General features: G+C 42.1%; 1 protein-coding gene across 1 annotated transcript in view; it reads right to left on the bottom strand.

The window, feature by feature from the left end:
• TRPM6 (transient receptor potential cation channel subfamily M member 6) overlaps positions 1–13,530 on the bottom strand; it is a 197,393-nt gene that overhangs the window by 40,514 nt on the left and 143,349 nt on the right. The window contains exon 28 of the mRNA XM_029919758.1: positions 11,738–11,870. Within this exon, the coding sequence (XP_029775618.1) occupies positions 11,738–11,870 (133 nt within the window). The remainder of the gene's footprint in view (positions 1–11,737; positions 11,871–13,530) is intronic.

The following is a 13,530-nucleotide window of genomic DNA, read 5'->3' as shown; positions in this document are numbered from 1 at the left end:
TTTGATAAACAAATAAACTAGGGGTGCCAGAGTGGCCTCGTTGGTTAAGTGTCTGACTCTTGATATTGGCTCAGGTCAGGATCCCATGGTTTATGAGATCAAGCCCTGCACTGGTTATCAGCACAGAGCCTGCCTGGGATTCTCTCTCTGCACCTTTGTCTCTCTCTTTCTCAAAGTAAATAAATAAACTTAAAAAAAAATGATCCCCAGTCTTATGTGGGGACTGGAAGAAGCCGTGATTATACTATGAAGAATTTAGCCTTCAGTGGCAACAAGCACTTGCCAAAATAGTGTGAGACTTCCCTCTCTCGAATCTGCCTCAAGTCATATGGATTGAGAATCCTCCACTTCTTTCGGGGAGCTTGGCAGATAGGCACTGAACAATGAAGAGGGTGATATTTTCTGTGTTTATGACATGCAGGTGGAGCCCTCTCTTTCTAACTTCTGCTATAGAATTCAACTTCTGTAACTCAATGGAGGCTTGATAAATGCTTCCTGACCCTCTGGAACCTGCAAAACTAGAATTGGCAGAGATGATGAGGGGCAGAGTACAAAACATATGTATATTCCTTTCCAAATATGCTTAATTAGAGCCACTCCGTCTAGCACACTGTTTCATCTGATTCAAAAACAGTATGGTCTGAACAGCAGTAATGGAGGCTCATTAAGTTCCATTAGCAGCAGTGCCGTGGGATGGACACAATGGAAGCGCGACTATTCACGGCAACAGGTAACAGGCTACACTAGAGACCGTTAGACAAATAACCTGGTCACCCTCACGTCGGGGCCTCCTGCTTTCACAGGCACTGGGGATTTCAAAGCATTATGTCCCGGGAAACATGTCTTAATTATATTCCTCAGCCACCGACTACATTAATTTAATCTAAACTTTCAGCCATTCTTACATGTAAAAGACATTCTTACAAGTCTGGCTCCCCCTGTGCAAGGCTTGAGGGTAGAGGGAAGGCCAGTATGGTTATGGTTTAATTGTGGGTCTTTGAACAAGACGTTTTAAAATAAGGCTATAAGGAGTATAGTGATAATCAACATGACAATCATCATGCTCACTGAGTGCTTACCGTGTGCCAGGCATTTTACAAAGGCTCTACATTACTGTTTTACTTCCTCTGCATAACAACCCTATAATGTAGGCATTACTATTATCCTTTTCATAAAAGAGGTTAAGCCGGTCACATGGGTGGGGACAGAGTGAGGCCTCAAACCCAGACAGTCTGACTCCACATTCAGCGGCATTAACCCCTGCCCTATGGCACCTCTCAGCAACTCACTGGGGATCCAGGCAGAGTCCTCATGGGAGCCTTCGAGGCCTGGAAAGTGTTAAACACATTACACCAAAGTGTCCCAGGCTGGGAGGTGTACCCAAATGTTCCTCAGTAAGGTTTCACGGCAAAAATAATGACAGGATCCGCTTAAGTGATAACTACTGAGTCACAATGCAACTTGTTTTAAAATGTGGCATTTTCAGGTAAGATGGTGCAGTGGGAGGAAGGACCCTATGCTTGCCTTGTCCCTCAAATCAGTGAGCTAAATATCAAATCACTCTGAACACCCAGGAAATCTATCTGAGGAGACCAAGGGTCACATCATGGAAGGAGGAGGTGCGGACACATGATCAGGAAATTCTGCAGCGGGGAGGGATTTGTGATAAGGGACAGAAGAGAGAAAGAGAGAGAAAGAGACTAGAACACAGGGGAACTGTGCAAGGAAAACACCTCCCCATAACCACCGACCAGGAACACAAGAGGGGCTGACTATCACGAGTTTTTACCAGCAGTAGAGCTCAGAGTCTGAAGGTTGAGAAGTCAGTGGCATGGCCAAGGTGGAGCCTGGCAGGCACAGAGGTGTTCCTGGATGGGAGGGCAGAGGCTGGAAGCAGACAGCGGTTTCTGAGGATGCCCCAGGTCACACTGGGAGAGAAAGCTCCCCTTTGTGGAGTGCATTTGGGAGAGGCAGCGCTTTCAGGAAACAAAAGAGCCAGCACGCACCCCTGAGCACCCTACTCATTGGCATAGGAGCAGAGGTGCCTGCTGGGGGCAGCTCACCTGGATGCTGGCTTTTCACTGCACTTGACCATAAACTTCAAGCCCCTGCTTGTTCATGGAACTGCCCTTCTGGGACAAACAGGCACCTGCCACAGTGCAGCAAGACCCTCCCTCAGATTGTCAAGGTGAGTCCCTGCCATCGCAGGCCTCTAACATTTGGATTTTTGAAACCCAACCAGCAATCCTGAATTAAACACAGGAGCACTGTGCTGCCACATGGACAGATGGCTCGGACATAGACAGGGTGAAGGCAGATACCTGACAGAAGCCTGGGATGCGAGGGGTGGGATTGTTCAGTCCCCTGTGAGGGCTTCCTGAACAGCGAGCATGAGCACGAGCTCCCCTGTGGGGTGACAGCAGGCTGATGTCATTGTTCACTCCCACCGTCAGCGTGGACAGACTTCAGAGAGGGACACGAAACCCACAGTGGAGGCTTGCTTACATGAAGCCTCGCCCCCTGCACTCTGCAGCTGCTTCTGATCTAGGCAAGTGTGCCTCAGAGGCAGGGCAACAGCGAGCCCCTCCCCCAGAAGACCAGCACCAAGTCTACTTACCATAAAGTGCTGCAAAGCTTTAGCAACAGGGGAAATAGGATCTAGCTTCTTTTAACAAGGAGACCAAAACACACCTAGTTAAAACATGCAACACAGTGGACAAGGTCCTAATACTCCCCACTGCAGAGAAGAAGAAACAGCAGAAGACTGACCTAAGGGAAAGAGCAGCAAAAACAACAGCACAGTACACACAGCATACACCAAAAACACTTCCTAAAGTGCCAGGCCCTGGCCAGTATATGACCTCCTCTTAAGATAGCCATTACCCTAAGGAGCAAGAAACACACCAGGCGTTCCTAACACACAGAAGACAGAGACCTAGACTAAATGCCAAGATGGAGGAATCCATTCCAAAACAAAGAGTAAGAAGAAGTCATGGTCAGGGATCTAATCAAAACACATACAAGTAATATGCTTGAACCAGAATGTAAAACAACAGCCACAAGGATAGTAACCAGACTTGAGAAAAGCAAAGAGGACACCAGGGAGTCCCTTACCAGAGATAAAAGACCTAAACACTAGTCAGACCAAAAGAAGAAATGCTATGACTGAGATGCAAAACTGACTGGATGTAATGACAATAAGAATGGAAGAAGCAGAGAAACAAATATATGATACGGAAGATACAATTATGGAAGACAATGAGCTGAAAAGAAGAGGGGAAAAAACTGTACTGGATCACAAATGTAGATTTAGGGAACTCAGTGATTCCATAAAGCACAATAGCATTCGTATCATAGGATTTCCAAAAGAAAAGAAGGGAAAAGGGCCAGAAGTTTCATTTGAACAAATTATAGCTGAAAACTTCCCTAATCAGGGAAGAAAACAGACATTCAAATCCAGGAGGCAGAAAGAACTCCCATCAACGTCAATAAAAGCAGGCCAACACCAAGACATATCATATTAAAATTTGCAAAATACAGAGATAAGGAAAGAATCCTAAAAGCACCAAGGGAAAAGAAGTCCCTAACCTACAAAGAGAAGACAAATCAGGTTTGCAGCAGATCTCACCCACAGAAACTTGGTAGGCCAGAAGGGAGTGGCAGGGTATATTCAACATGCTGAATAAGAAAAATATGCAGCCAAGAATACTTTATCCAGCAAGGTCATCATTCAGAATAAAAGGAGAGATCAAAAAACTAAAGGAGTTTGTGACTACTAAACCAGCCTTGTAATAAATAAAGGTGTGTATGTGTGTGTGTGTGTGTGTGTGTGTGTGTGTGCGCGCGCACACGCGCACACGCCTGGATGACTGTTGGTTAAATCTCCAACTCTTGACCTCAACTCAGGTCATGATCTCGTAATTCTCTCTGTGTCTCTTTCTCTGCCCCTGCCCTGCTCATGCTTTCTCTCTCTCTCTCTCTCTCTCAATCTCTTTCTCTCTCTCTCTCTCTCTCTCTCTCTTTCTCTCAAAATAAAAAAATAAACTTCAAAGAAATATTAAAGAGGACTTTTCGATTGGGAAAGAAAGACCAAATGAAACAAAGACTAGAAAGGAACAGAGAACATCTCCAGAAACACCGACTTTATGGGTAATACAATGGCACTAAATTCATATCTATTAATAATCCCTCTGACTGTAAATGGACTAAGTGCTCCAATCAAAGAGACAGCGTATCAGAATGGATTTTTTTTTAAGTTCCATTTATATGCTGCCTACAAGAGACTCATTTTAGACCTAAAAACACCTGAAGATAGAAAGTGAGGGGTTGGAGAAAAAATTTATCGTGCTAATGGAAGTCAAAAGAAAGCTGGAGTAGTGATACTTACCTCCAACAAACTGGATTTTAAACCAAAGATTGTCACAAAAGATATGGAAGGACACTATATCATAATTAAGGTCTATCCACCAAGATCTAACAATTGTAAATATTTACGTCCCCAACTTGAAAGCAACCAAATATATAAATAAATTAATAACAAACATAAAGAAACTCATTGATAATAATACAAGCAGAGTAGGGGACTTTAACACCCCACTTAGAGCAACAGGCAGATCATCTAGCAAAAAATCAACAAGGAAACAATGGCTTTGAATGACACACCAGACCAGACAGACTTAATAGATAATATTCAGAACATTTCATCCTAAAGCAGAATACACATTCTTCTCAAAAGCACATGGAACATTCTCCAGAATATATCACATACTGGCTTACAAATCAGGCTTCAACAAGTGGAAATAAAAACCAACTGAAATAATACCTTGCATACCTCACCACAATGCTATGAAACTTGACATGAACCAAAAGAAAAAGTTGGGGAAGACAACAAATATATGATGGTTAAAGAATATCCTAGTAAAATATGAATGGGTTAACCAGGAAAGTAAAAAAGAAATTAAAAAATACATGGAAGCAAAGAAAAATGAAAACACAACAGTCCAAAACCTTTGGGATGCAGCAAAAACAGTCATAAGAGGGAATTATATAGGTCCTCCTCAAGAATAAAGAAAAGTCTTAAATTTTAATACTCAACATAACCTTACACATAAAGGGGCCAGAAAAGGAACAGCAAAGTCTAAAGTCAGCAGAAGAAGGAAAATAATAAAGATTAGAACAGAAATAAATTATGTAGAAACATCCAAACAAATAAAACAAACAGTAGAACAGATGAATTAAACTAGGAGCTTGTTCTTTGAAAGAATTAATAAAATTCATAATCCCTTAGCCAAACTTATCAAAAGAAAAGAGAAAAAACCCAAATAAACAAAATCGTGAATGAAAGAGGAGAGATCACAACCAACACCACAGAAATACAGTTATAGGAGAATACTATGAGCCAACAAATTGGGCAATCTGGAAGAAATAAATTCCTAGAAACATATAAACTATCAACTATAACATATTCCTGAAACAGGAATAAATAGAAAAATTTGAACATAACAAAAAACCAGCAAAGACATTGAATCAATAATAAAAAAAATCTCCCAACAAACAAAAGTCTAGGGCCACATGGCTTTCCAGGGGAATTCTATCAAACATTTGACATAAGAGTTAATACCTATTCTTCACAAATTGTTTCAAAAACTAAAAATGGAAGGAAAACTTCCAAACTCATTCTATGAGACCAGCATTACCTTGATTCCAAAACCAGACAAAGTCCCCGAAATAAAAGGCATCCAAATTGGCAAGAAAGTAGTCAAACTTTCACTCTTCACAGATGATATGATACTCTATGTAGACACTTGAAAGACTCCACCAAAAAAAAATTGCTAGAACTGATACATGGATTCAGCAAAGTCATAGGATATAAAATCAATGCACAGAAATCTGTTACATTTCTATACACCAATAATGAAGTAGGAATAAGAAAAATCAAGAAATGGATTCCATTTGTAATTGCATAGAAAAATCTTAAGATACTAAAGAATAAATCTAACCAAAGAGGTAAAAGATCTGTACTCTGAAAACCATAAAATGCTTATGAAAGAAATTGAAGAAGACACAAATAAATGGAAAAGTATTCCATGCTCATAGACTGGAAGAACAAATACTGTTAAAATGTCTATACTACCCAAAGCAATCTACACATTTAATACAATTTCTATCAAATATCATTGGCATTTCTCACAGAGATAGAGCAAACAATCCTAAAATTTGTGTGGAACCACAAAAGACCCTGAATAGTCAAAACAATCCTGAAAAACGAAGCAAAGCTGGAGGCATCATAATCCAGACTTCAAGCTACATTACAAAGCTGTAGTGATCAAGACAGTATGGTACTGGCACAAAAACAGACACACAGATCAATGGAACAGAACAGAAAACCCAGGAATGGACCCACAACTATAAAGTCACCTAATTTTTGACAAACCAGGAAAGAATATCCAATGGAGGGGAAAAAAGACAGTCTTTTCAACAAGTGGATTGAGAAAACTGGAGCAACATGCAAAGGAATGAAATTGGATCACTCTCTTACACTATACACAAAAACTAATTCAAAATGGATGAAAGATGTGAATGTGAGAAAGGAAACCATCAAAATTCTGGAGGAGAACACAGGCAGCAACTTCTTTGACATCAGCCATATCATCTTTTTATTAGGCACATCTCCTGAAGCAATGGAAGCAAAACCAAAAATGAACTTAGGACTTCATCAAGATTAATGGCTTCTGCACAGAGAAGGAAACAATCAACAAAATTAAAAGGCAACCTACAGAATGGAGAAGATATTTGCAAATGATGTATCTGACAAAGTGCCAAAATCTGTAAGGAACTTATCAAACTTAATACCGGAAAAGTGAATAATCCAGTTAAGAAATGGGCAGAAGACATGAATAGACACTTTTCTAAAGAAGATATCCAGATGGCCAATAGACACATGAAAAGATGCTCAACGTCACTCATCATCAGGGAAATACAAATCAAAACTACAATGAGATACCACCTCACACCTGCCAGAATTGCTAAAATTAACAACACAGGAAACAACAGACACTGGCAAGGATGTGGAGAAAATGAAACCCTCCCACACTGTTGGTGAGAATGCAAACTGAGGCAGCCACTCTGGAAAACAGTATGGGGGTTCCTCGAAAAGTTAAAAATAGAACTACCCTATGACCCAGCAATTGCACTGCTAGGTATTTACCCTTAGGGTACAAAATAACTGATTTGAAGGGGCTGTTCCCCGATGTTTATAGCAGCATTATCAACGATAGCCAAACTATGGAACGAGCCCAAATGTGCATCCAATGATGGTAGATAATGAAGATGTGGAATATATGTATAATGAAATATTATCCAGCTATCAAAAAGAATGAAATTTTGCCATTTGCCACAATGTGGATGGAGCTAGAGTGTATTATGCTACATAAAATAAGTCAGAGAAAGACAAATACCATAGGATTTCAGTCATATGTGAAATTTAAGAATCAAAGCAGATGAACATAGGGAAAGGGGTTAGTTAAAAAAGGAAGGCAAACCATAAGAGACTTTTAACTATGGAAAACTATTAGGGTTACTGGAAGGGAGGTGGGTAAGGGATGGTCTAAATGGGTAATAGGCATTAAAGAGGACACTTGTGATGAACACTGGGTATCATACATAAGTGATGAATCACTAATTTCTATTCCTGAAACCAATATCACCCTACATGTTAACTTCAAGCAAAATTTAAACAAAAACATTAAACAAAATAAAAATTCTCCACAGAACAGAGAGGCGGAAATGCTGGCTTATATTACTAGGGTCAAAAATAACCAGTGTTCCAGTAAGGGAAGACATAAAACAGCCTTAATACTTCTCTTTTTCTAGTCCCACAACTCAATTCTGTAAGAATAGAGGAGATCTCTTCTTTACAGGCAGGTGACCATGCAAATAACCTCCCTTCCCTCCTTCAAACTACCGGCTCAGCATCCTTAGGAAGGTATTCTTCTCTCCCTCCCACACCCCTGTGGCAAGCTTCCCAGAGACTACCTCACCAAGGCCAACCATGTAAGCAAAGGCTGGTGAGGTCGCTCTATCAACAGGGAAAATTGATGGATGATGTTCTGAAAAATCGGGTCTCCATAATCAAATTCTAGAGCCCATGAAAACCTCTGGAATATTTTTCAGAAGCTACATACCCATCTATCTTCTAATCCTTCTCTACTCAAATCCCAAGGAAAAAAATCAAGAGGAATATAACGGAATATGATGATTGATGGTGTTAGGCTTACTACTACTACTGCCACTACCCACGACCTCCACCGCCATCACCACCACCACCACCACCACCATCACCACCACCACCACCACCACCATCACCACCACCACCACCACCACCACCACCACCACCAACAACAACAACACCACTATTACTATTATTTAATTATTTGCTCATAAAGGTCTACTTCTCAAGTTTTCATACTATATTAATTTGGCTCATAATACTATCATTTCCTAGTTGTCCCTATTCTCCTCTGATAGACTCTGCTTGGTCTTCTCCACAGGCTCCTAGTTCTTGGTCCATTCTACAGGTTTGGTACCCTTCATGGCCGCACCCTCAACCCCCTGAGTTTCCTTACTCTTCTTGCTTCCTGGGCATACTCGCTTCCTCTTTAATGGTTTTATTTTATCACAAGGGGCAGACGACTCCCAAATCTCCTTGTCCAGTTCAATCTTTGCCTCAGGATTTCCTTACATCTAATACCTCCCAGAAACCTCTGGCTCAGTGTACCAGAAGAATCAACAAAACTAAAACTCAACAAAGCTAAAACTCACCACTTGCCCCCTCCCCATGTCTTTTGCACATTTTTTTTTCATGGTGGTGCCACCTTTCACCTAATTACCCCCGCTACCCCCTCGACTCCACCCTCTCCCTCGGCTGCATGTCCAATCCCTAACTCCCCTAATGAACTGCCCTTTCTAAACATGTCTTTATTCCTCCCTTCTGTTACAGTCTGAATGCTTAGGTGTCCCTGAAATTCACAGGTTGGAATTCTAAGCCCCCAAGGTGATATATTAGTAGGTAGGGCCTTTGGGAGGTGATTTGGTCGTGAAGGTGGAATTAGTGACTTTATCAAAGACATCTCACAGACTTCCCTCACCCCCTCCACCATGTGAGGTTCAATATGATGTCTACAACCCAGAGGGGGACAGTCACCCAACCGTGCTGGCACACTGATCTTGGACAGCCTCCAACACTGCAAGCAGTAACTTTCTGCCACTTACAAGCCACCCAGCCTGTAGCACTTCATTATAACAGTCTGAACAGACTAAGAACCTCTTCCAATCCCATCATGGCTAGTTCGGCTAGTACTTGGGACTCATCTTCCTGCTGCATCCATCCCTCAAGTGGTCTCCATGCTCCCAGTTCTGACACCTCAAATCCACACCGTAACTCAGGGAATCTGCCCAGAAGGTACATCTGCCCATATCTGACCACGTAAAAGTCCTTCCTTAGTTTACAGTGTAATGTAAGGGCTCTCCATGACCTTGTCCTCATTCATAACATAGGGCAGGGACATCATCTTATTGATTTATTCCTCTTTTAAGGTTTAAAAGAGAAGAAGTATTTAAAAAGAGAGCCTTTTTTTTAATGTTTATTTATTTTTGAGAGGAAGAGAGACAGCATGAGCAGGGGAGAGGCAGAGAGCGAGGGAGACAGAGAATCTGAAGCAGGCTCCAGGCTCTGAGCTGTCAGCATAGATCAATGTGGGGCTTGAACCCATGAGCTGTGAGATCATGACCTGAGCTGAAGTCAAACGCCCGATACCTGAAGGCTCCAGAGCCTATTTTTACTTTCATCACACCCTTATGATAGGTACTTACCTTCATCAGACCAGCACCCTGCCACATGGCCCCTCTGTGCTACCTCATGTCTTCCTCAACACCTCTAAGGGGATGTCTACTTTGGGCACATCTTACAAACAAACAAACAAAAAGGCCCAGAGTAAATCTGCCCAAGTACAGAGAGGCAGGAAATGGCAGGCGCGGGTCTTCCGCCTGGGTCTACCAACTCCCATCTGGGTGTGCGCTTCTGGGAAGACTGAGGGCCAGGCTGGCCCACGGAACTTGGTGATCATATCGATAAAGGAGGCAGAATGTGCAGAAGAGGAAAAAGGTTACAAAAAGCTCCTCAACCTTTGGCCTAAAGATATTAATTAAAGAAAATAAAATTTTGTGGGCTCACAAACCAATTCTTTGTGATATGTTATTCTCAGTATAAAATTTGGTCTGAGATCCAATCAGCCACCTAAATACATATCTACATAATATGATGTCAATTGAAAAGGGCAGGAATTTGACTTGTGCCCCTAGTGAATCATTTATAGTTTCTTTGTGTAATTTAATGAAGGATTCATTATCTATGCACTTGGACATCAGAAAAAATACATGCATTATTAGGTAGAAGACTTTATTTTATTTTTTTAATGTTTATTTATTTTGAGAGAAGAGAGAGAATGAGCAGGGGAGGGGCAGAGACAGAGGGAGAGAATCCCAAGCAGGCTTTGTGTTGTCAGGGCAGAGCCCAACACGGGGCTTGAATTCACAAACCATGAGATCGTGACCTGGGCCAAAATCAAAAGTCAGACACTTAAGTGACTGAGCCACCCAGATATCCCAGGTATAGCGTTTTATAGTCAGGGCCGTGTATATTTGAAAACGAGGGAACACTTCTGGTTACAAAAACAATTCTATGTTTTAAAAACAAAACGCATGCAATCCCGCAGTCTTCCATATTTTAACCCAGTGCCACAGACGCACGGTCACCCAAGGTGGCTTTGATCCTACAGTTTCTGAGAACGTGCACTTTCTCCAATGTAGCTTCTCTTTCCTCAAACCTCGGAACCCAGGCCATCCTCTCTCCAGGCGCCCTACTTGTGGGCGACACCCAGGACCTGCAGTAAGCAGTCCTCCCTTGGGACTTCACTTCAGCAAATCACCTCCTCCCTCCTGTGCCTGCAGTCTCTCGCTCGCCGGTGAATCTCTTCTAGGACCATACCCATTTATTCTGTCATCTCCATGTGGAAGCAAAACAAGAGAACCTCACCTGTTCCCATCTCCCCAGCTCTACCAGCACGCGGCCCTCAGTCTTCTCCAGGCCTACCTGCTGCCCAGGGACGCACCTGGCTGCCTCGCGCATCAGCATCTGCTGTTCCTTCCACCGGGTGCGTGCGCCCTCCCGCTGGATGTCTCTGCTGGGCCCTCCCCTCTCTCAGCTCCCCGCTTCTCCCTCTCCTCAGTGACCTCGCTGCCCCAGGCTACCCCAAGAAGTCCAACCCAACCCCCAATGGGCTCACTCCCATCGTCTTCTATACCCTTATGCAACTTTATTTTCCTTAATCTCTACTTAACTGTCTGATATTAAATTACAAATTTGTATGTGCTTTCTTGTTCATTATCTGTCCTCCACCCTTGACCCCTTACTGGTCTACCTGCACATGCTAGAACACAAGTCCTGTGAAGGCAGGGACTCTTGTCACTTAGTCATCACTGATCTCTGGTGAATAGAAGAGCGTCTAGAACATACATAGTAGGTCCTCAATAAAGACACATCGATTCCATAAATATTATACGCAGCCAGAGAAAACTTTACAGAATCTAAACTTCTGGTTTTCAAAATATATGTTTCTACCTCTTTAGACATTCTAGTGGAATCAGGTTTGGGAAGCTGGAAAAAACCCCCAACGTTTACCTTTCTGATGTTACTCGGATTCGTTCATCACAGCTATAATTCAGTCTTTCCATCTTCTCGTGGAAGTATATTTCCACACACTGCTCTTCAAAGTCATGAAGTCTCTTCAGATCCTCCTCACTCAGGTAGAGTTCTGCATAAATAAGAATGGCACATTCAACAAACCCATGATTTGCCTTTAATAGGAAGCAGATACCAAGTTCGGGGGCGCTTTCCTTCCACTTGTGTTTAAAACTCAGTGAACCAGAGTTTGTGTGATAAAACTTTGCCGCCCCGTCACACAAAATTCTTAGTATTAATGGAGAAGCAGTGTGTAGAAGCAAACAGAAACACCAGATTGGATCTTTCCTATTTGTTCTATAAACAGGCATGGGAATTTGAAGATGACTCGTGCGGAACACTCTCTGTTCAATATGCTCATAGGTTAGAGTGTCTCTACACATTTACAAAAACTCGCTATGTTTATATGCATATGGGAAAACAATCTGGTCGCCTTTCCCCCGTCCTCCCCCGCCGACAACTGTTTTGTCTACCAAAACGACAATAAGCAACCTGTAGGTTGAAAGCAAGGTTAGATGAAGTCCAAGTCTGTTAAATTAATCCGGCGAGTGTAAGAAAGTTTCATGTTGTTACACGGAGTTTGTACAACACAGTTTGAACTGTGTAAGTTCACTTATATGTGAGGGGTTTTTTCCAGTAAATACTAAATACTATTTTTCAGTAAATACTGTAAATGTATTTCTCGCCCATTAACTTTTTTCTCTCCAACTTACTTTATTATAATTCTCAGTACCGAGCACATGTAATATCCACAATATGTGTTAATTAACTATTTATGTTATCAGTAAGGCTTCTGGTCAACAGTAGGCTATTAGTAATTAAGTTTGGGGGGGGCGGTGGGGGGGGTGGAGTCAAAAGTTAGACACTGATTTTTGACCGTGCAGGGGGCTGGCATCCCAACCCCAATATGGTTCAAGGGGAAAGGGCACTGTGTTACATCACTGCCAGCCAATGGCTGAGGTCGTCCACCTTCCTTGACGTAATTATAATTAACTCACAAAAAGACACATTGCTACATAATAGTGTGAAACAATTCTCTGTCAGACTTCAACAATCACGTTCCACTACTGCCTTGGCTCTCCCTCTGACCTAACAGAAAAATACATTAACTCTTAAGCAGGTTTCTAATACTTGGAAAATATAAAAACGGTGTTGCAAAAAGGGTAAAAAATTGGAGCATTCTCTTCCCTCAGTGATATCATTTAACTTAGGGGGGGAAATTAGAGTTCCCTCAAACTTACTAGAAATGCAAACATTCCATTATTTTCCAACAAAATAGGCAAAAATATGGATTTTACGGTGTGAAAGCATCTCTCAGAACTAAAATCCAGCATCCTCACTCAAAAACTCTAAATTCCTGGTTGCATTAAAGAATCTCTAATGAATGGGAAACTTCATAGTTGTGATTTAATCCATCTGTGGATTCCTAAGAGCAAACAACCCAAAGACCGATCCTAGGAACAGGTGCAGCTTGCTCATATGGCGCGTTCTCGGGACATTCCGCCAGGTGGCGCTGCAGCCCCAAATGCAAATGTCGATCTTCAAAACCGGACTGGAAGAAGTTTCACAAAAATTCAAGAATTTTTCAGAACTCAGAGTGAACACACCTCTATGCTCCAGCAAACTTACTTTAGTTATATACTGGAATCATCCTCTAAGCCCAGATGAAGGTGAGCCCCAGATCTGGCCAAACCCCAGCCAATTCCAGGATCTCCAAGTAGTTCATGCTCTAC

Source organism: Suricata suricatta, chromosome 13, assembly GCF_006229205.1.
Source record: "Suricata suricatta isolate VVHF042 chromosome 13, meerkat_22Aug2017_6uvM2_HiC, whole genome shotgun sequence".
In the NCBI taxonomy this organism is placed as follows: Eukaryota; Metazoa; Chordata; class Mammalia; order Carnivora; family Herpestidae; genus Suricata; species Suricata suricatta.
This window is presented reverse-complemented; position numbering and strand designations above follow the sequence as displayed.